The following is a 21,858-nucleotide window of genomic DNA, read 5'->3' as shown; positions in this document are numbered from 1 at the left end:
TGAAATCAAGAGTTGGATGCTGAACCGACTGAGCCACCCAGGCGCCCCTGTGTCTCGTCTCCTTGGCAGCTGTGCCCTCCAGTGGAGGACCGTTTGCTAAGGTCACTAGTCGTCTCTAGTGTAAAATTCAGTAGACGCTTTCAACTCACTTGACCTTTCTCGAGCTGGTGACTACTTCCTTCTTGAAACACTGGGAGGTGGGAGGCAGCTCGGTGGTGCTGCCCCGTCTTGTGTTTGTATGTGTGGGCAGCCCCGGGGTCTGCTCTGCTGTCCCCAGAATAAGCCCTCGTCATTCTTGGGACTGCGGGTATTCTTCCCGTCTTGGAGACTTCCAGAATGTGCTGCTCTGAGCTCCAGACACCTGTGAATGCTTCTTACACATCTCAGTATGTTTAAAACCGAACTTTGGGTGATACCCATAAATCTGCATTTTAGCGATGGGGACCCCTCAGGCAGAAAACTAGGAAATACCTTGGATCTTTTTACCTAATGCCTTTCTCCCTTCTAATGTATCACCGAGACCCCTTGATTTCTGTCGTCAAATTAAATCTCAGATTCATCTACTTCCTATTTTCTTGCCCCTGTCGAGGGGCAGCTAAGCCGCTCCTCTGGGTTTCACTCTTGGCCCCTCCCAGGCGATTTTCCATACAGCAGCCACGGTGATCTCGTCATTTCCAAGGCAGAGCCTTTTGTAGGCTTCCCATCGCTCTGGGATAGGTTTTTTCCTGTCTTAGTATTTTTTTCCGCTGTGGTCCAGCCACAACTGGAAGAGTCCGTCAGACTCCCCTGCCGGCCCCTAGTAACGTTCTTCCGTCCGCTTCTACTCTCTGCCTGCTTATTTTTTAGCTCAGAGAACAGCTTGTTGTCTTTCCCTCCGAAGTGTGCTCTGCCATGAGTTCCTGTACTTGCTCTTCCCGCCCGTCAGCACAGTTTCTCTGTTTGTGGGACTTGGGCCAGAAGCTCTGAAGGCAGAGTCTGAAGGATATGCTTGGCTTTGCAGCCGCTGCCCATCCTGCGGCCTGCGGCCCAGAGCATTTGTCACGGTTTATAGACAGCTTTGCCTTGGGGTTTGTCTTTGTCTTACTTTTAAAAAAGCTCTTTGAATGACAAGTGAAATAGTTTTAATAATCTATAACATGTTGGCTTTTTCAAATCTGTGTCCCTTCCCCATAGCTTGCTTGTGATTTCTGTCCTGTGCCCTCCTCCTGGCAGCTTCGCCTGATTAACACGGGGGCTTTGGACGCATCTTTTGAAAACCAGACTCTACTTTCTCGTCCTGCCCCATAACCTGTTAGTTTTTGTTTTACGCCGGGAGTCACTGGCTGAACCTCCCTGTCACCAAGCCGTAAACTGGGACTTCTCTGTTCAGAACATCTGTTCACATCAGATACGCTCCTGTGCCTCCAGTTACTGCTTCCTCACCTCATTCCTCTATCTTTCCAGTGCAGTGCCCACATTGACATCGGGGCATCCTTTTGAAAACACGGAGAATACTCTTACTTAAAAATGTTAAAAAAAACACGGAGAATACTCTTACTTAAAAATGTTAAACTTCGTGGGGTGCCTGGCCGGCTCGGTCAGTAGAGCATGTGACTCTTGATCTCGGGGCTGTGAGTTTAAACCCCACTTTGTGTGTGGAGTCTACTTAAATAAAAATAAATAAATTGGGGTGCTTGGGTAGCACAGTCAGTTGAGCGTCCAACACTTGATTTCAGTTCAGGTCACGATCCCAGGGCTGTGGGATGGAGCTGTGTTGGGCACCACACAGCGTGGAACCTGCTTAAGATTCTCTCCCTCCCTCTGCCCCTCTCCCCCACTCGTGCATACTCTCTAAATTCATTATTAAAAATAAATAAAAATACTAAATTTCTTAACGGGCCCGAGACCCTTTAACATCTAACTCTACAAAACGTTCATTTTCTGTTCCTACTGTTCATTTTTTTTTTAATTTAAAAAAAAAAACAAAACTTTTTTTTTTAAGTTTGTTCTTTTTTTTTTTTTTTTTTTTTTTAATTTTTTTCTTAACGTTTATTTATTTTTTTGAGACCGAGAGAGACAGAGTATGAACGGGGGAGGGTCAGAGAGAGAGGGAGACACAGAATCCGAAACAGGCTCCAGCCTCCGAGCTGTTGGCACAGCCCGACGCAGGACTCGAACTCACGGACCACGAGATCACGACCTGAGCCAGACTCGGACGCTCAACCGACTGAGCCACCCAGGCACCCCAAAAGTTTGTTCATTTTGAGAGACAGAGACAGAGCACGAGTGGGGAAGGGGCAGAGAGAGAGGAGACACAGAATCCAAAGCAGGCTCCAGACTCTGAGCTGTCAGCACGGAGCCGGATGTGTACCTTTTTGAACGTTCGAACGCGAGATCATGACCTGAGCCAAAGTCAGATGCTCAACCGACTGAGCCACCCAGGCGCCCCTGTTCCTACTAGTCATTTCTACTCTGGACTCCTCTTGACTCCAGACCTTCGTGCTTTCCTTGCCTCACCTGGCAGGCTGCATGTTGCTTCCCAATCATCTCTGCGTTCCATTGTAGCTAATGCTTTTCCAGGGTATGGTTGACAGTGTTTCCCTGCCAGATCCTTAAAGGCAGGGATGCCATTCCTTGGTTCTCAGGAACTCACATTGGGATGGGGGAGAACTAAGTGGTAATTTTAATTTCTTGGACTTTTCTGTAAGTTGATTAAAATTTTGGTCACAGAAGGGAAAGGATGTTTGATGTAATTTAATCTGCAGTTATATTATGTGAAGTATTTAATGGAAATTGGAACTAGATTAACCACACAGAAGATAACTTTGGGTTATTACCCAAATACTTCATCTCTGTAGAGAATCTGATATCACCAAGGAGCGGATCCAGAAGATCCTGGCAACTGGTGCCAACGTTATTCTAACCACCGGTGGAATTGACGACATGTGTCTCAAGTATTTTGTGGAGACAGGTGCTATGGCAGTTCGAAGAGTTTTAAAAAGGGACCTGAAACGCATCGCTAAAGCTTCTGGAGGTAAGTGCTCTGCTCGCTCCCAGGTGCGGCGCGTCACGTTACCGTATATGAGACTGTGTCTCTTTACGTTGGAATGTTATCACTAAGCAGTTGCAGAAGCAGTGGTTTTTTTTACATCTTACTCCTTTAATGCCTTAGGCTACAAATATGTCTCATAGAGCCATTTTCCACGTTACTGGAAAAGCTCTTGAACTTACTGAATGTGTTGACCTCAGAAGGTCATGGTTCTGTGTTAGGCTGAAAGGACAGTGGTTTACTGATGCCTGTCTGTACGTTGCTCTTACCATAAGTGTTTCTGAATTTGGGACAGCATATGAAAGCGTTCATGGGAAAAGTGTTTACAGATCTTTGTCATCATCTTCATAGCGACTGTCTTGTCAACCCTGGCCAATTTGGAAGGAGAAGAAACTTTCGAAGCTTCAATGTTGGGACAAGCAGAAGAGGTGGTACAGGAGAGAATTTGTGATGACGAACTGATCTTGATCAAAAAGTAAGAGCTGCTTTCTCAATCGAGCTGCACGGGTTTTATTAGTAAGGGAACGGATCGCCTTCCCATTGATTTGCTGCTCTAGTCTTTCCGTGATCAGAGCAGTTATACGCGTGGGAGAGAACAATAATAGGCCGTGCGCTACCACGAGATGGAGTAACCATTTCATCTCTTCTGCGCGGTCCAGACACTGCCTCTGTGTCTGGGTGAACCACGTGAGCAGGATTTCCAGTCGAGGTGCTTACGGTGGGTTTCTTTGTAGACGTCTATGAAAATATATTAAGGATTTCACTTTACTTTTTTAAATAGCACTAAGGCTCGTACGTCTGCATCAGTTATCTTACGTGGGGCGAATGATTTCATGTGCGATGAGATGGAGCGCTCTTTACACGATGCTCTTTGTGTGGTGAAGAGAGTCTTGGAGTCCAAATCTGTGGTTCCTGGCGGAGGTGCTGTAGAAGCGGCGCTTTCCATATACCTCGAAAACTACGCAACCAGCATGGTGAGAACACGTAGAATTGTGCTTTCTTTTCAAGAAGGGCGGGGTGGGCACCATCTTTGGCTTTTTGTGGATGTACCTTTCCTGATGGGGCGCCTGGGTGGCTTGGTCCGTGGAGCGTCGGCATGTAGATTTCAGCTCAGGTCATGATCTCCCGGCTTGTGGAAACGAGTGCTGCCTCGGGCTCTGTGTTGACTCCCGAAGCCGGCTTGGGGTTCTCGCACTCACTCGCTCTGCCCCTCCCCAGGTAGCGCACGCTTTCTCTTTTAAAATAGATAAACGTTCAAAAGTACACATACTCTTCTCGGTCCTCTGCTGCCGCCGTGGGTTTTAAGACCCTTCGCTGTCTTTCTTCTCAGGGGTCTCGGGAGCAGCTTGCTATTGCAGAGTTTGCAAGGTCTCTTCTTGTTATTCCTAACACACTGGCCGTGAATGCTGCCCAAGACTCCACAGATCTGGTTGCAAAGTTAAGAGCTTTCCATAATGAGGCTCAAGTCAACCCAGAACGCAAAAATCTAAAATGGTAAGCATACAATTTCCCTTTTTCACGGTCATCTGTGTATCGTGTATGGCACTTTAGCTTTGTTTTAAACTGATAAAAGATGATGACTAGTGATTAGCATTGGTGTATTTTAGTTAGCAGCTCAGAGTCCCAGCCTCTCCCTGCTTCTCTGGACAGTCACTACACCTGCACAAAGGTCCCACAGAGGCCAGGGGATTATTTTTGGGTCATCCGTATCTTCTTGAGGAGCCCCCTGTTTAAGATACTGAATGATGTGGGGAGCCCAGTATCTACCTAAGCTTTTCTATGACTCGGTACTTATTTTGTTACTTACAGTCAACTACTGTAGTCTTAAGGGATCTATCCTGAGGTCCCTACATTTCCCAAGATTAACATTTGAATGGCAAAGCCATTCATCTCTTAAAGAGATGAGATGGGATAGGTGTGCATTATGTAAGAAATCACTTAATGGTTTTTTGTTTTTGTTTTGTTTTGTTTTTGCAGGATTGGTCTTGATTTGGTCAATGGTAAACCCCGAGACAACAAACAAGCAGGAGTATTTGAACCAACCATAGTGAAAGTTAAGAGTTTGAAATTTGCAACAGAAGCTGCAATTACCATTCTTCGAATTGATGATCTTATCAAATTACACCCGGAAAGCAAAGATGATAAGCATGGAGGTTATGAAGATGCCGTTCACTCGGGAGCCCTTGATGACTGATCTCATTTCTCTTTTATTTATAACAATGTTAGATGCAGTTATCTTGTATCTTGAGTATTACACATTAATAAAAATAACAAGCTGTCAAGCCTTGGGTTCTTATGAAAGATGGTTTCCATCCTCACTTTGGTCCTCTGATTTCACATATTACAATTTAGTACCTTGTTAGCTTAAGAAGAGATGAGGTTTCAGTTTAGTTTCGGCATGATTCATTAAGCAATTTCATCCTCTCTGAACACACATTGCTATTCCCATCCCACCCCCAATGCATAGGGCAGCCACACCACGATGTCCACCCTTTCGCTCCATTGTGTGTAACAGGGTAACAAGGATCCGACAGCCAGATGCTCCAAGAGGGTGGCCCAAGGCTATCGCCCCTCCTTGAATGTTGACCTAAGGGGGGAAAAATACATACCGTTATTCTGTGGACATAGGGTAAAAAGTTTTGTGGGGTTTATTTAGAACATGTGTGAGGTGGGGAGGGGCCAAGAGGGAGAGAGAAACCCAAGCAGGCTGGGTGTGGAGCCTGACTCTGGGCTTGGTCCCACAACCGTGATTTCGTGACCTGAGCCCAAGTCAAGTCTGACGCTTAACCTACTGAAACCACCCAGGTGCCCCAGGGCTAAAAATCGTAAATTATCTCTACCCTTTTAACATTACACCAGTAAACTATCCTTTCAAATTCCACTTTCGTTTTTCCTGTTTAGGTATACTGTTTATACCCCTGTGACATCCACCCTACCTCACTAGTTTAGAAGAGTCAATGCTCTGTTGGTGTTAGAAGTAAACTAATACAGAGTCCAGAGTTTTTGCCTCGGGAAGCAATAAAAGAACTCCCCAGCCCCAGCAGGCACTTACCCAGGATCCACCCACAAGTTAGTTATTGGCCGGTTGGCCAATACCAGGGATACTGTGGAACAACTATACGTGGGTTTTGCTCTTTGCAATCTTAAAGTTGCATTGGGAGAGTTCACTTGTGAGCTATCCCCACGACTGCTTGCTCGGGTTTACCTTCTCTGGGTTTAATCCAAGTTCTTTAGCTACTGCAACAGACAGGGCTGCAAAGGCTTCATTGATTTCAAATATGTCCACATCCTCCAGTGACCAACCTGCTTTTGCAACCTGAAGGAAAGATGAATGGAATAGAGGTCTGAACACTCAGGTGGAGCCTTCCTTCATTGTAGATACTCAAAAGAATAGACTGATACTGAAGGATCTCTTCTGGGATGTTCCAGCAGGGGCCTAGTGGTACCACATTTTGCCTCGGTGACACCAGTTCCAAAACATGAAGGATCAAACATCCCTTGGAGATTCTAAAGTTCAAGTTTTGAAGCAGTAACGGGTTACACGTAGGTGACGTGATCTAGGGGATTATCGGTTACCCCTAAAAGGCATATGACCCAAATGTTCTCGGCTGCTCTTTGTGGTGGGAAAGTGGACTAGAGGTAGAGCTGCAGGAATATGCTCGCATAAGGCTAGGGAGGAATTCCATTAAAGGGAAAATGAGATCTGATAAGAATAAAAAGGAAAACAAAACCAGGCTCGATCTTGACATTTTGGAGTGGAGAGGATCTAAGCCAAGGTTTTACAGAGGACAGAATAACGGAATTACAGGGTGTTGGTCTGGTCCCAAAGAGGTTCGTTCAACCAACAAAGCAAAGGACAGGTGCTAACATTCAGAACTAGACTCACAGCTTGCTTTATTGCCGGAATTGGTCCTGTCCCCATAATGGAAGGCTCCACACCTACTTGTGACCAGGAAACTATCTGTGCTAAAGGTGTAAGCCCTCGACTGTCGGCCTCTGACTTCTTCATAAGAACCACAGCGGCAGCACCATCATTTATTCCTGTAAAATATGAAAGTCTGGAGTTTTGAGATGCTCATTGAGTTACATGCCTGTGTCTACTTTCTGACACGTGAAGACATGTGTTAAATTATTCTTAATACATCTTGGCAAATTCATTGGCTGTAATTCCTATTTACAATGTAATTGGAAACGGTAAGTTTGGTAATATGAATGTGACATAATTGACCACAGAATGTTCTAACTGAGGAAAGCTGGGGGAGGGGAGGTTAAGAAAAGAAATGGAAGAAATAGTCTTCATTTCACGGGAGGTACTGGGAGTTGCTGGTTTTGGAAAAGCACAGAGGTAGTAGATAAATTCTGGGGTTCCCTAATTTGCTTTTTCGCCTGTGTCTAGTGAGGATGTCAGGGAGTCAAATCCATTCTTTCACATATACATTAAGTCAAAAATGTAAACACTTAGTAAGGATCAAATACAGAGAAACTACATTGTCCCTTAAAGCAACTAAAGGTTTTAGGATCATTTGTATACAAAAAAATCATTGAAACGAAGAAGGCATTAAGTTGGTGGGGCCTAGCAGAAGATGGCTTTCCCCCAACTGCCCTTTGGCAAATCTGACCTGAAGCATTAGCTGGGGTGACTGTTCCTGTTCCATCTTTGAGAAAGTAAGGCTTCAAGTTACATATGGCTTCTATGTTGGTCCCATGGCGAGGAAACTCATCTGTTTTCACTTCAGTAAGACCTGAACGAGGAAAATCAATTCCCCAAATTACTACAGAGATGGCAGTTGGCGTGCTAGCAATGGTGGAGTCCTGAGACACGATGCATGAAGATTCATACTTGGAAGGAAGGCTTATCAAAAATCCTTTTATTCCAAGAGGAAAGTACACACTAATAAAAAAGCGTATGTTCGACCATTTTATAAGCACTGTCCTCATGAGACATTTTGAGTGTTTTCCATATGCACGGCCCTTTCTGAGGAGGGCAGTTCCTTGTGCGAAAAGTTAGGGTGTGGGCGTAGGACTTGTCTGGTTACAACCGCCTGGACCCGGGAGCGTCAAAGCCATGAGGCTTGGACATAAGTGACGTCAGTTATGGGGAACGGAACAGTTACCAGTAATAGCCCCTTGACTAGAGCACGCCATAGTAGATAATAGCAAAGTGACCCAAAAAGATCCACCCGCAAGATGTATGATATGTATACAAAAACATACAGGAAATACCGAATGTTCACTTCTGAGGAGAATTAGCCTGTAGGGACAAAAGGTCAGCTGTTGCCTTCTAATAACCATGAGCCAACGCTCCAGTTTCTCACGTGAAACCAGCTGTATCTACAGAACAGTGTGGACACTCTGGCACCGAGAGGCTCCAGTGCTAACACAGCTGCCTATGTTCTTAACCCTTCCACACCCCATAAACATGCCTCCCGCCCCCCGCCCAGCCCCGCCATCTAAGACGTAGCCAAGATCAACCTTTTCTTTGCAACCTGAAAGACACACTTTATAAACATTCCTATATATTATTTTTTGGAGTATTACTCTTACCTATAAATGGCATGCTGCTGTTTAAACCATTATGATCCAGATACTCACCTTTTCTAGAAGACACAAAAACTGGTATAATCTCTTTGTCAAAATAGCCGGCTTTCTGTGCACTCTCTGTCCTGTTCTGGGACAAAACTGCAAACTTGTCCTGATCTTCTCTACTCACTTGCCATTTTTTGGCTACATTTTCAGCTGTGAAAGAAAAAAATAATAGTAAAGCAAAAGAAACATTTTCAGGAACTGGCTCTCGGTAGCTCAAGTTTTTCACACGTAAACAAGCACGGAGCGCCGAGTACAAGCAGACTCACCGATGGGCTGCGACAGTGTTCTGTGGCCATCTTGCCTCACAGTGGCAATGAATTTGGAAATGTTGCAGTAAATCTTAGAACCCATTTTCTTTGTTTCCGTCCTTCTCTCTTTTCCCTTCTATATAATTTTAAACTTTCAGAAATTTCCTTTATGCCGATTCACCGTTTTATATTTTTTTTGCCCCACTTACTTTATCATTCTCTCTGAACCATTTGAGAAAAATTTATAATCCTGCCTCTTTATCCCTCAATTTTAATTTCCCTGTATATTTCCCTCAAATGGCCATTTTCTTACATCAACACAGTTATCAAGATCAGGAAATTTAACATTGATACAATACTATGATCTAATTCGTGGTCCAGATTCAAGTTTCACCTATTGTCCCAATGATGTCCTCTGTAGCTAAATTTAGATGCTCAGTTCAGGGATCACACACTGTTACACTTAATAGTGAAACAGCTCCTCAGTTTCTTTTTGTTTGAAATAGTTCCTCATACTATCTTCGTGTTTCTTAACCTGCTTTTTTTGAAGAGCAGAGGCCAGTTCTTTTATCGAACGTCTCCCAATTTAGGTTTGATGTTTCCTCAAGACTAGATTAAGATTTTGCAGAAAAGCAGGCACACCACGGACATGATGTTCTCAGTGAATCTTATCAGGATGCCTGTGGTATTAGTTCACCTCAGGTGCCGTTAGCTTTCATCACTTGGTTCAAGCCTCTCTACACGGTAAAGTTACTACTTTTCCGTTTATAACTTATCAGTAATTTATGGGAAGTTATTTTGAGGTTGCGAAAAAATACTTCTTCCTCATCAAATTTCACCTGCTACTTTTCGCATTCGTGATTTTCCAACTCCAACCTTCCTTGTGTACATGTTAACTGGTGTTTTCCTTCCCTCCATGTATCATGCTGACATCAGTATGAACTCAAATATTTTTCCTTCATTTAATAAGTTACATAACCCGTAACTACCATTATTTATTCTGATGTTCAAATTGTTCAAGATTCGGGCAGTGGGCGTCCTCTAAGCTGGTTCCTGAGCCCTTCTGACATGTCCCCGTGTGCTCTAAGCACTTCTTCATTTTTTGTTTTTTGGCAGTTTTATGGTTTTACTAACACAAATACAATGTGCACATAAGCTGTGTATTCATTTTCTTTGCTGTGCAGCCTGGCATTGGAACTGGGGACTCTGGTGGCCAATAGGACTGCTCTTTCCACAGTGGCTCTGCGGTTCTTAGAGGAGACACTGTGAGCAGTCTCTGCACAGTAAGATTTGTTGCACATCAAGCAGCACCTCAAGCTCCTTGATCTTGTGGCCTAGGAACATCCAGAAGCCAACGGGCAGCATGTGCTTTGTTTTCTTGTTGCTGCCGTAACCAATTCTGGGCATGAACATTTGGCCCTTGAATCTTCTGAGCACCCCATTGTCATTGCCACTGGGTTTCTACCAGTCGCACTTAATTTTAACATACTAGTTTAACTGGTACCAGATGAACTCCTTGGTCACATTCCTGGGTTTCACCAGAGATCTGAGGGCAGCCATGATGCCAAGTAGGGCGCTGCCACCTCCGCAGACAGCACCGGAGAAAAACTTTATTTTTTTTTTAGCACTTTTGTCCTACCGTGGACGCTTCTCAAAGGAACCTTGGTTCCTTAGTTCTCCTTAGTGGAGAAGGCATTTACAAATAAAGATCCGGGTGTTAGGACTGCTCACTATTACTGGCATGTCATTGTTCCTGTGCCAGTTCATCAGGAACTTACATACACATACGATTTGCAAATGTATACACACTCATGGTGATACCTTGCATTCTCTGAGTGTAACCTAACACCACCAGCACACGCTTCGCCCTTTCCCTACGTGGACTCCCTCCTACAATAGTGAGAAGCCTGGCTCCCATTATCCTCAATACAGTCACTCATTTGCTCAAATCTAGAATATACACAAGGTGGTTTCAGAACTTCCTATCCCACACCACTGGGGAGAAAGCAAACCCAATAACTAGAGCTCGATATTTGTTTACAGTTCTTTTTTCTTTGATTAGGTAAAACTTACACAGAGTGAAATACACAAATCTTAAGTGTATAGTTCAACGAGTTTTGACAAATGCAGGCAACCATATCTCCTGAATATGTAATATTTCCATCACCCCAGAGAGTTCTCACATGCCTCTTACCCATCTCCCCCTCCTTGAAGCAAGTAATATTCTGATTTCTGTCACCATAAATGAAACTCAGTGTCTGTTCTCAGCATTGTCATATTGTTGAGGTTATTGCTGTTTGTTCCTTCTTACTGCTGAGTGGTTGTCATGCATTCTCCTGTTGATGAATACCTGAACCATTTCTAGGTCTTGGCTCTTATGAATAAAGCTGCTATGAACTTCTTTGTGCAAAGCTTTTAGTGATCGATGTTTTCATGTGTCTTTAGTAAAGAAACTGCCAAATTTTTTCCAAAGTAGTTGTACCACTTTATGGCTGCAATGTATCAGAGTTCTAGTTGCTTCACATCCTTGCCAACATCCAGTCATTTTAATCTTGATCATTCTGGGGGTGTAGAACAGCATCTTATTGTGGCTTTAATTTGCATTCCCTGAAGTAATGATGAATACTTTTTTTGCACTGACTGGCCATTCATCTATCTTCCTTTGTGAAATTTGTGCCTAATCTTTAGCTCATTTTTCTTTCTTTAAATTTTATTTATTTTGAGAGAGAGAGAGAGAGAGAGAGAGAGAGAGAGAGAAGGGGAGGAGCAGAGAGAGAGAGAGAATCCCAAGCAGGTTCCACACTGTCAGCACAGAGCGCCATGCGGGGATTGAACCCACAAACCATGAGATCATGACCCAAGCTGAAATCAAGAGTTGGAAGCTTAACCGACTGAGCCACCCAGGCGCCCCGTTAGCTCATTTTTCAATTGGTTGTCTTTTTATTATTATTATAGGAATTCTTATATGTATCATGAATATTTTCTCCTAATTGGTGACTTACTTTCTTAATAGTGCCTTCGGTGATGGTAAGTTTTAATTTTTGAAATCTAATTCATCTAATTTATCTTCTAAGTTTATTGCCTTCTGAGTCTTGTCCTACCCCCAGGTTTACAAGCTATTCTATGTTGACTTCTTTGGTTTTTATCTTTAGATCCGTGATTCATCTCAAATGAGTATCTGTTTACAGTGTGAGATAGGAGCTGAGGGTCATCTTTTCCCAGTTGCTTGTGGACCCTCTTGTTCCCGCGCCGCTCATTGTAAAGGTTTTCCTCTCCCCATTTCATTACACTGGAACCTTTGTTGAAAATTACCACAAGTCTGGGTCAGAGACAGAATCTTAAGCAGGTTCCGTGCTCAGTGTGGAACCCGACACGGGGCACGATCCCACGACCCTGGGATTGTGACCCGAGCCAAAATCAAGAGTCAGATGCCGAACTAACTGAGCCACTCAAGGGCCCCAATTTCTATATTTTTATCCTTTCTTTTTTGGTAGTTTTACTAGCTTGCCGAAATGCAACTCTTTGTCTTTCTTGGTGTTCGAATTTTGTTTCTCACAAAATTTGGGAAATTTTCACCTATTGTTTCTTCAATAATGTTTCTGCCTCCGTTCTCTTTCTTCCAAGATTCCTATTCCGTGCATGTGAGTCCAGTTTACTTTGTTCCACAGATCCCTGAGGCTCTATTCATTCTTTTCTCAATCTTTTTCTCTGTGTTCTTCAGGTTGTATGTATTACTCTATCCTTAAATTCGCTGACCCTCTCTTCCGTCTCCAGTTTTCCATTAGGCTATCCGGTGGGTTTCTCATTTCAGAGTGTGGGCTTCACAGTTCTAATTGTCATCTACTTCTTTGTGCATGTTTTCCCTTCTACTGCTAAGGTTTCCCTTACATGTTCCTCAGTCGTGTTTTCCTTTATGCCCGTAAACCCGGGTAAAACAGCACCTTTAAAATCCTTGTCTGCTGATTCCAGTATCTATTATTGTAGGGATCAGATTCTATTGACCGTTTTTTCTATTGTTATGGGCTAACATTTTCCTATTTCTGTGAATGCCTAGAAATTTCTTATTGCATGCTGGACATTACAGTCGCTATACTGTTGAACATGTGCATTTTATGATCTTTAAGCAAGGGTATTGAGTATCATTCCCATTAACATGCTGGCAGATCATACGGGTCCTTTTGAAGCTTGATTTTTAAGCTTATTAGTTTGGGTCTAGAGTAGTCCTTACTCTGGGGCTAGAGCCCTACCCTAAACTTTGACCTTTCTGAGATGTCAAGGGAGTGTCCAGGGGGTTCAGTAAAGTTTCTTCTCTGGCTGGTCCGAACTCCTGAGTCTCCCAGTTCACAACTCTCTAGCAGCTGTTTCCAGCAGGTGTTGCCCTGCACACATACATCTGAGTATTTGACCAAAGTGTTGAGGAGACCCTTATGGAGACTTCTGGGGCTCCTTTTCTAGCTCCCTTCTCTCTAGTACTCTGCCCCACAAAATCTAGCCATCTCAGCAGCACCAAACTCTGACTTCTGCCTCCCTAGTTCAATGGCCACTATTCCTCCAGGTAGAAAGTCAGGGACAGTGGGGTTTTCCCTTCTTTCAAGAATCTCAGTCTTGTGACAGACTGCAGCCAAAGTAGGAGGTGGCACTGGTGTGGGCATTGGCACCACGGCTGGCTGCAGGGTGGGTGAGTCCCCTGCTCTCGTCTAGGGGAGTCCTAGAGCAGCCCTTCAGGGAGAGGACCCCAGAGGCAGGGCAAGAAACTGCCTTGGGGAGAAAGCAAGGTGCTCCTGGTAACCCACCCCTCCCTCGTCATAGGATCACGCAGGGCAGAAAGAAGGTGCCACGATGCCCTGACAGGAATCTTCAAAAATCCATCTGAACTATTTGGGATGATGCCCAAACTTGGGATCTATCACCTTCCCTGGTCTGTGCTAGCCAAGTTCCCGACGGGGGCACATTGAGAACATTCGGCAGGCCATGCCTCTAAGACATGCCTCAATCTTGATCTACTGTGAAGGCTCGGTGTGGATCTGAGAGCTCCGGATCCTGGTCCATACCAAGTTGGTAGAGCCATTCCAAGCCCAGGTGAACTTCCTTCCTGTACCTTGTCTTTGGGGAACTCAAGCACCAGAGGGAGAGGAACAACATGTTCCTCTACATAAATCTAGAAGGGAGGGTTTCCCCAGGCTGAGGGAGGAAAGAGCTGACAGGCATCAGATGAAGGCTCCATGGGGAAGGCCCCTGGTGCTGCCCTGTGTGGAAGGAATACATCTACCTCTGTTAGAACAAGCCATCAGGGAGTGGTACCAGCAAGGAAGGGACAGCAGCCAGTAGGAAATGGCAGTTCCTGGCAACTGCCCCTACCCCCCACCTACTGCTGGGGCCGACCGCACTGGAAATGCCTGAGCCACTGTGGACAAGATGCAGGACCTTTCCCAGAGTGACAGTATTTATCTAAAACTGGAGAGAAGGGGGAGGATTTGTTTCCAAACAATTTGGATTGTTCCCAACACCATCCCTGCCAGGAGCTTGCAAGAGGCTGATGTGTGGAGCAATAGGGGCTGAGCCCCAAGTGGTAATACAGAAGGTTCTGGAAGGTCCTCATGAAAAAAGGCCAAAATTAGGAAGAAAAAAAAAGAATCTCAGTCTTACATGATTGTTGGCTAATATTTGAAAACAGCTGCTTGATATGTTTTGACCAGTTTTCTATTTGTCTATATTAGGAGGTCTAGTCTTTACTAATGCCTACATCATGGCCTGAGACTTTTTCTCTTTTTTTTGTTTTTTTAAGCAAAAGGAATTTATTTTACATAATTCTGGAGAATAGAAGGCCAAGATGAAGATGTCGACAGGTTTGTTTTCCCCTGAGGCCTCTCTCCTTGGCCACCTTCTCGCTGTATCCTCACATGGTCTTTCTTCTATGCTGCCATCGCTAGTATTTCTTCCTCTTCTTATAAGGATGCCAGTTTGACTGGATCAGGGACCACGATAAAGGCCTCATTTTAACTTGATTACTTCTTAAAAGGCCCCAACTCCCAAACACAGTCACATTCTGAGGTCCTGGGGGTTAGGGCTTCAACATAGGAGTTTTGGGAGGTCACAATTCAGCCCGGAACACCTCAGACAAGGCTTGACAGCCTCTGGTGATGTTGACAGAGCTGGAATATCACACTTGGAGAAATCCCGGCCTGGACACTATGATAACACCCTGTTAGGGAACACAGCCTCCCGCAGTCTGGCCACACTCTCCAGCCTTCCCCGCTGCCGCCCTCGCTTGCAGTGACAAGATGCCTCAGCTTCTCTCTGCTCCCCACGTCTCCACGCCCCTCCCTCCTTGCCTTTATACACACTGTTCCCTCTGCTTAGAATCTGGCTCTTTCCCCCACTTTCTCACGACTAAAGACAGCAGTTCTGTTGACCTTCCAGTTGCCTGGCCAGTAAACCTGAACCGCAGATGCCTAATGAAAACCAGGTCATATGGTGCAGAGAGTGCGGTGTAAGGTGCCAGGAGTACCTGCTCACCTCTGATACCACCTCTGCCACGAAACCACCGTTTGGGGCCCTGGTCTGTTCATACGGTGAAATGGGAGGCTGATCAGAGCTCTGAAGTCCCACCCACCTGTAACATCCCGCCATAATCAAGGAGTCGCAGAGGAGAGACAGGCTATTTCCTCAGTTGGGCTCACCTGAGTGGAACTATCCCCTGCCATCAGTGATACAAAATGATGAGGACATGGTCCCTGACCTTAAAGAGGAAAGCACCTGCAGAGCTGATTATGACATGACCTTTTGGACACCTTTTTACAGTTAGTCTGTCTTCAGCTGTGTCTGCCTTACCCGTAATGCCCATATGGTAGTTGTGAAATGCATCGGTAAGCCCGTCACAGAGTATACTGTCCATCAGTGGCATTTCCCCCATCTTGACTCCTGCCCTCAAATGAACCAAGTGAGGAGCCTGGAAACAAGAAATACAAGTGGATTTAGGATTGGCTGTAACTAGTCCTCTCCTTAGGATCCCACTCAAAACTATCCAGTGGCTCCCCAGTCTTCGCCTAGTCCTCCCTGTGATCCTTCTCCCCAGTCGGCCCATCCTCCTCCCCACCCAGGGCCTGAAGACCCCTGGAATCAGCACACAATTCTATCTTACCCACTCTTGAGAAGCTGTTACTCTCCTACCTACCTATTTCCATTTACCACCAAATCTATCCATTCTGTGTCCTGTGTCCTTAAAAACTCCATTTAGCCTTTCCGAAGAGGCAACTAGTTATCTGGGTTTTTTAATTTTTTTTTTAATGTTTATTTATTTCTGAGACAGAGAGAGACAGAGCATGAGTGGGGAAGGGGCAGAGAGAGAGGGAGACACAGAATCCAAAGCAGACAACTAGTTATCTGTTAAATGAGGAGCTAATCTAACGGCATAAGTGATCACGCTGTGTGTTACTTATTTTGATACGAGACATAATGCCTATAGTCAGAACAATCAGGAGGCCTAATTAATGGGGAGAGCTTTCTGGGTGTGGGTCCTCTTAACTCCTACCAACTCAATAGCAGCTAAAATAGAATGGAAAAACTTGGGAGTCAGAAAATTGATATTTGAATCTTGGCTCTGGGCCTCAGTTTCCTGACCTGTGGATTGGGAATGATACCATCTACCCTATAAGCGCTGTTGTGACTATATGTATAAAAGCTACAAACCTTGTAAAGTACTACACAGATATTAGCATGGTCCCCTCAGAATCACTCTGATCATGTTCACTACCTTCAACTTACCTCCTCCTGGGCTGATTTGGCCCTGTCTAGGGGATCCCCAGGTCAGACCCTGAACTGCCTGTAGGAAGCTGGTGATATACTTTTTCCTTTTCACTCCCATGCCAATTTGAGGGATGGGCCTTGGGGAAAGAAATTCTGCCGAGCAAACCTATTTGAGAAGGGTACCACTCAGTGGTCCTCTTTTCCACATTTGATGTCTCCAAACGGTCAACAAAATTTAGTCCCTTGGTCCCTGGGGTCCTTCTTGTCAAGCACAGGACAATAAGTGCAAACATCTGTTTGTTACGTTTCCATACAATGAGAAAGAAATTTAAGACCAAGGATATCAACCAACTAATGTAACAGGTTAAATTCGGGACACATTTTATGCTTTGGTAACATTTTAGGAAAAAAAAAAAAAAATGAATTCTGTTCCAATCACACTGGTTGACAGGATTTTTCTACAACCTGGATTTCTCCCCCAACTTGGAAGAATAATTAACATCCACATAGGGATCAAGGTTGAATCCATTTTTACTTTGTTTACTCTTTGGTCTCAGCTCTGCTATGCATCAGGTTACTCTGCTATGGCAAAATAAGTTTATTAGTGAGCGGTCAGCAAGAGTTGTTTCTTCAGAGGCCTCACCTTGCTCATGCTTTCCATGCCTCCTGCAACCACAATATTAGAGTCTCCTGTCCCTATTGACTGGGCTGCAAGGCATACGGCTTTGAGGCCTGACCCACAGACCATCTGGCAGCTCCACGCTGGAACAGAGTAAGGGATTCCTGCACCCATGCTGGCTTGTCGAACGGGATTCTGCCCACAACCTGGAAGAGGGAACACAGAGACTTCTCAGCAATCACAGAGAAACAAAATGTTTCACTGGGCTCCTGTCACTTCCCAGCCAAGCTGAACCAAGCCACACTCCCAGCCAGACAGAAAAAGGCCTGCATACACTCTATCCTTGCCACAACGTAGCTCTTGACTATGAATTAGCTTGTGCTGTTCTATATGTTAGGGATATAAGTTTCCTCTTCCACAAGGAAACGATTAATACCTTAAGAAGGAAACATGCTTCTTGATCTTTCAACAGGGTCTGAATAAGCACACATTCCCTTATTTTTTTAAAAAAAGTTTATTTATTTGAGAGAGACGGAGACAGTGTGAGTGGGGGGTGGGCAGGGAGAGAGAGAGAGAGAGAGAGAGAGAGAGAGAGAATGAATCCCAAGCAGGCTCTGCACTGTTGGCACAAAGCTGGAGTCAGGGCTCGATCTCACAAACTATGAGATCATGACCTGAGCCGAAATCAAGAGTCGGATGCTTAACCGACTGGGGAGCCACCCAGGTGCCCCAGCACACACTCCCTCATAAACACAGGGCAGAACTTGGGCATCATCCATGTTTCCAACTAGGGCCATGTGCTTCCATGATCATGGCTTCAAGACACCTGGCACAGTAAGAGGGTTTCTTAAAGAGGAAAACCTCTGATAAGAAGTATTTCTTTCTTTGCTTGATATTCATCACACATGGTTAACTGGTTATGTAACAAGACATGTGCAAAATCAGAACTGACAAATACCCTTGCATAATTCAACTGTGGGAACTGTTCCTTCAGGGAACTGAAAGAAATACATCACATACATAAAGTAGCACAGAAGTGAATGGAGTTGAGGGGCGCTTGGGTGGCTCAGTCGGCTAAGCGTCTGACTTCAGCTCAGGTCACGATCTCTCAGTTCGTGGGTTCGAGCCCCGCGTCGGGCTCTGTGCTGACAGCTCAGAACCTGGAGCCTGTTTCAGATTCTGTGTCTCCCTCTCTCTCTGACCCTCCCCCGATCATGCTCTATCTCTCTCTGTCTCAAAAATAAATAAACGTTAAAAAAAAAAAAATTAAAAAAAAAAAAGGAAGGGAATGGAGTTGAAAGTTTCAAATATTCTCAGTACCCAGTGCCTATTACCAAAGGATCAATGTTTGTACAGTGGTCACTTTATTGCAAATTTCAGATAGACCCATACCTAGCACCTTTCCTCAGTGAGTTTATTGGAAAAAACTCACCAATAGCTCATGGACAAAAATTTAGAGATTATATTCATCACAATGCTCTTTCTCTGGGATTAGACTGGTAGCCTTGAAACTAAAAACATATATAGGAAAAATTGTTCAAATGACAGAATCAAAATACCTCTAAATTGAACTCAGCATACTAGTTAATAAAGAAGAAAATATTATTTGAAGCTCCTGCTTTTTAAGCTACAGTTACAAATGCATTTAAGTAAATGATTCCTTCATAAAGATGTTATGTGTTTATCCATAACCTCCATCTTCAAGGTAAGAAATGAGTGCAGGGCTCCTGGGTGGCTCAGTCGGTTAAGTGTCCAACTTTGGCTCAGGTCATGATCTCACAGTAAGTTTGAGCCCTGTGTCATGCTCTGTGCTGACAGCTCAGAACCTGCAGCCTGCTTTGGATCTTGTGTTTCCCTCTCTCTGCCCCTCCCCGCTCACGTTCTGTCTCTCAAAAATGAATAAAAACGTTAAAAAATAAAAAAAAAAAAAAGTAAGAAATGAGTGCTAAACATAATTAATAGTCTAGCAGTTAGCAGAACGTGAGCTCCATGAGAATGAGGATTTCTATCTGATATGAACACTGCTTATCCCTAGCTGAAAAAAAATAGTGCCCAGTGCACAGCAGGTGATCAGCACATTTTTATAGGGTTATGGAGGGTGTCTAGGCTTAAGAAGTAGGACAGATGAAGGTTCGAATGCTAGCTCCATCTCCAACTGTGCCTGTGGATAAGTGACTTGACCTTTCAAAATCTCATTCACTCATTTCGAAAATGGAGAGAATACGATTCAACAGACTTACTGACGGGATTAAATAAAGCAATGAAAGCAGTAAGCACAGTGCTTTAAAGGCCCAGCACTCAGCAGGCCCTTGATAAACATCGCTATTCTTTGTATTCTAATTTGCAAAGATACTATAGAAAAGAAGCGTGGAGGGGCGCCTGGGTGGCTCAGTCGGTTAAGCGTCCAACTTCAGCTCAGGTCACGATCTCACGGTCCATGAGTTCGAGCCCCGCGTGGGACTCTGGGCTGATGGCTCAGAGCCTGGAGCCTGCTTCCAATTCTGTGCCTCCCTCTCTCTCTGCCCCTCCCCCGTTCATGCTCTGTCTCTCTCTGTCTCAAAAATAAATAAACGTTAAAAAAAATTTAAAAGAAAAAAAAAAGAAAGAAAAGAAGCGTGGAAGACAGAACAGAGAAACCAACATGGAGTACCGTGTGGCAACTGAATTAAGTCTGAATCGTGGGTCTGGGAAGAAAGGAGGATGTGGGCTGAAGGCTGCCAGTCTGAGAGTGTTACTCACCTATTTTAAAGCCCTTGGAGAGTCAAGGGAAAGTGGTAGGCCCGCAGGGACAATTTGAGAAAGGAGAATTAGGAAGAGGAACTACAAAACTATAAAGTAAGAAACACCAAAAAAAAAAAAAAAAAAAAAAAAAAAGGGCCAGGTCTCAGACAGGGTAAGGACAAAAGTTGGCTGTTAAGTGAGCATTACCAGTTACCACTAGCGATAATTGGAATTTATGCTACCGAGTGAACATGAATCTAGTTATTAATAAGTAGGAATGGTCAGTGATCACCAGTCCGTAGACAGTGGGAACCAGAAGGGAGACAGGAGCACTCTGGTGACTCACCTATCCCCAGGGAGTGAGACCCCCCCCCCCAGCGCCCCCACCCGTGCGGAGCAGGAAGTGCAACCTACCTGGCCAGCTTGGAAGGGAGCCTACCGCGGGGCGCAAGGCCCTTACCTCTGCCCTATCCCCAGCAGGTAGCACAGTGCGAGACACAAAGGAGGAAATCACACTTTTGTACTGAATGTGTACATTTCTGGGGACTACGGAGGGCCGTGCATACTCTCGGATGCGTGAGGCTGGCCGTGGGTCTACAGAATGAAAAAGGGGGACGGTGGTCTTAGTCTAGGCTCATCCGGACACGCAGATGAAAGTCGAGGAGTGTTAAACTGGAAGGGGCTTTGCCAGAGGGCCGACAGGAAGAATTCCCACAGCGGGAACGCCGTGGGCACATCTCTGCAGTGAAGAACTTCAGCTTCGGGAGCGGGGATGGGAGGATGTGTTGATGGGTTGCTTCCAATAAACCTGACCTCAGCCGGGGTCTCTGAGGAGTTACCTGCTGTCAAAACGTGTCCAAATATGACCTCTGACACCTCTTCGGGAGCCACAGCGGCCCTCTTCAGGACTTCTTTGATGACCGTTGTGCCCAGGTCGTGGACAGGGACGGTGGACAAGGCACCATTGAAGGAGCCTAGGGCAGAAGGGCAGGAGGGGGCGATGAGCAGGGCGTCCAGCGCGGCTCGTGAGGGTACAGAGCGGAGCGTGTGTGACTCTCACCCAGGCGAGACTCGCGCGGAGCGCTGCCAGAGCATCGGGAAGCCGCGGACGCGCAGGAAGCCTGCGCATCCACTTCCCACGCGCTGGCAGATGGGCGCGGCCCACGCTTCCCTAACAAAAGGGGTCGACGGTCCCACGCGCCCAAGGGCTTTGAAATGTCTACAGCGCTAAGCGCGGGACGGCAATTCTCACTCAACCTCCATTCACCGCCGCGACCCTGCTCTGACCACCCGTCAACCCCGCCCCTGTGGCCACAGGGCTGACATGGCTCCTCCTGGAGCTGGCCAATCAGAGGACTCGAGAGAGAGCGCCCACCCTCGCCATCCAATGGGAGAGTCAGGCGGCACGGTGGTTCTACCCGGAGATCCAATCAGAGCACGCGAAGAGGAGTGGGCATCACCTGGCGAGGACGGGGCGGGGCTGCGGGGTGGTCGGCCAGGAAGGGCGAGGTGCAAAGTCCAGGGTGTCCCAGGGTGTCCCAGGGGCCCCGGAGTCCCCGCGGCTTAGCCGCCGCCGGCCACTTACCTATAACGGTCCGCGCCGCCGAGACGATCACCACGGGGTCGGAACCTGCACTCATCCTGCCGCACCACAACCTCTCGTGCTGCTGAGGGCCCGGAGCTGCAGGCGAGTGAGGCAAAGCCTTGCTCGGCCGCTGACAGGCCGCTCCAGGGGGCGGAGCCGCAGGCAGACCCGCCCACCGATCCGCGGGCGCCAATGCGCAGGCGCGACGGCTGGCGCGGGGAGGGCTAGGCCGCTGGGGACCCGGACAGCGGGCGGGACCGCGGGCCCTGGAGCCAGACACGCATCACCACCGCCTCGGACCCTTACCTGAACACCCCAGTGTTGT

The 21,858-nt window shown here is 45.9% G+C and overlaps 2 protein-coding genes and 1 non-coding gene across 3 annotated transcripts in view; 2 read left to right on the top strand and 1 right to left on the bottom strand.

The window, feature by feature from the left end:
- TCP1 (t-complex 1) overlaps window positions 1-5,310 on the top strand; it is an 11,466-nt gene extending 6,156 nt beyond the window's left edge. Inside the window, exons 8-12 of the mRNA XM_060617031.3 lie at window positions 2,838-3,013; window positions 3,380-3,503; window positions 3,810-4,002; window positions 4,359-4,522; window positions 5,006-5,310. Coding sequence (XP_060473014.1) covers window positions 2,838-3,013; window positions 3,380-3,503; window positions 3,810-4,002; window positions 4,359-4,522; window positions 5,006-5,222 — 874 coding nt within the window. The 3' untranslated portion in view covers window positions 5,223-5,310. The remainder of the gene's footprint in view (window positions 1-2,837; window positions 3,014-3,379; window positions 3,504-3,809; window positions 4,003-4,358; window positions 4,523-5,005) is intronic.
- On the top strand, window positions 3,562-3,693 carry LOC132668135 (small nucleolar RNA SNORA20). Its single transcript, XR_009605493.1, has one exon. It is a non-coding gene; the product is annotated as a small nucleolar RNA SNORA20 (small nucleolar RNA).
- On the bottom strand, window positions 5,216-21,858 carry ACAT2 (acetyl-CoA acetyltransferase 2). The gene is made up of 10 exons (XM_060617032.2): window positions 21,840-21,858; window positions 21,534-21,629; window positions 20,788-20,922; window positions 17,252-17,433; window positions 15,694-15,811; window positions 8,621-8,764; window positions 7,648-7,770; window positions 6,915-7,069; window positions 6,234-6,344; window positions 5,216-5,615 (listed from the first exon to the last, which is right to left on the bottom strand). The coding sequence occupies exons 2-10, from the start codon at window positions 21,586-21,588 to the stop codon at window positions 5,445-5,447; spliced, it is 1,194 nt and encodes a 397-aa protein (XP_060473015.1). The 5' UTR covers window positions 21,589-21,629; window positions 21,840-21,858; the 3' UTR covers window positions 5,216-5,444.

Source organism: Panthera onca, chromosome B2 (assembly GCF_046562875.1).
Source record: "Panthera onca isolate mPanOnc1 chromosome B2, mPanOnc1 haplotype 2, whole genome shotgun sequence".
Classification (NCBI taxonomy): Eukaryota; Metazoa; Chordata; class Mammalia; order Carnivora; family Felidae; genus Panthera; species Panthera onca.
This window is presented reverse-complemented; position numbering and strand designations above follow the sequence as displayed.

Excerpts from the sequence above, each read along its gene's own strand:
- ACAT2 (XM_060617032.2), bottom strand. The coding sequence starts at position 21,588 with ATGAGTGCAGGTTCCGACCCCGTGGTGATCGTCTCGGCGGCGCGGACC. Across the intron at positions 20,923-21,533 it reads GGCGGCGCGGACCGTTATAG|GCTCCTTCAATGGTGCCTTG; the intron begins GTAAGTGGCCGG and ends CTTCTGCCCTAG. Across the intron at positions 7,771-8,620 it reads TTTTGTGTCTTCTAGAAAAG|GTCTTACTGAAGTGAAAACA; the intron begins GTGAGTATCTGG and ends TTCCTCGTTCAG.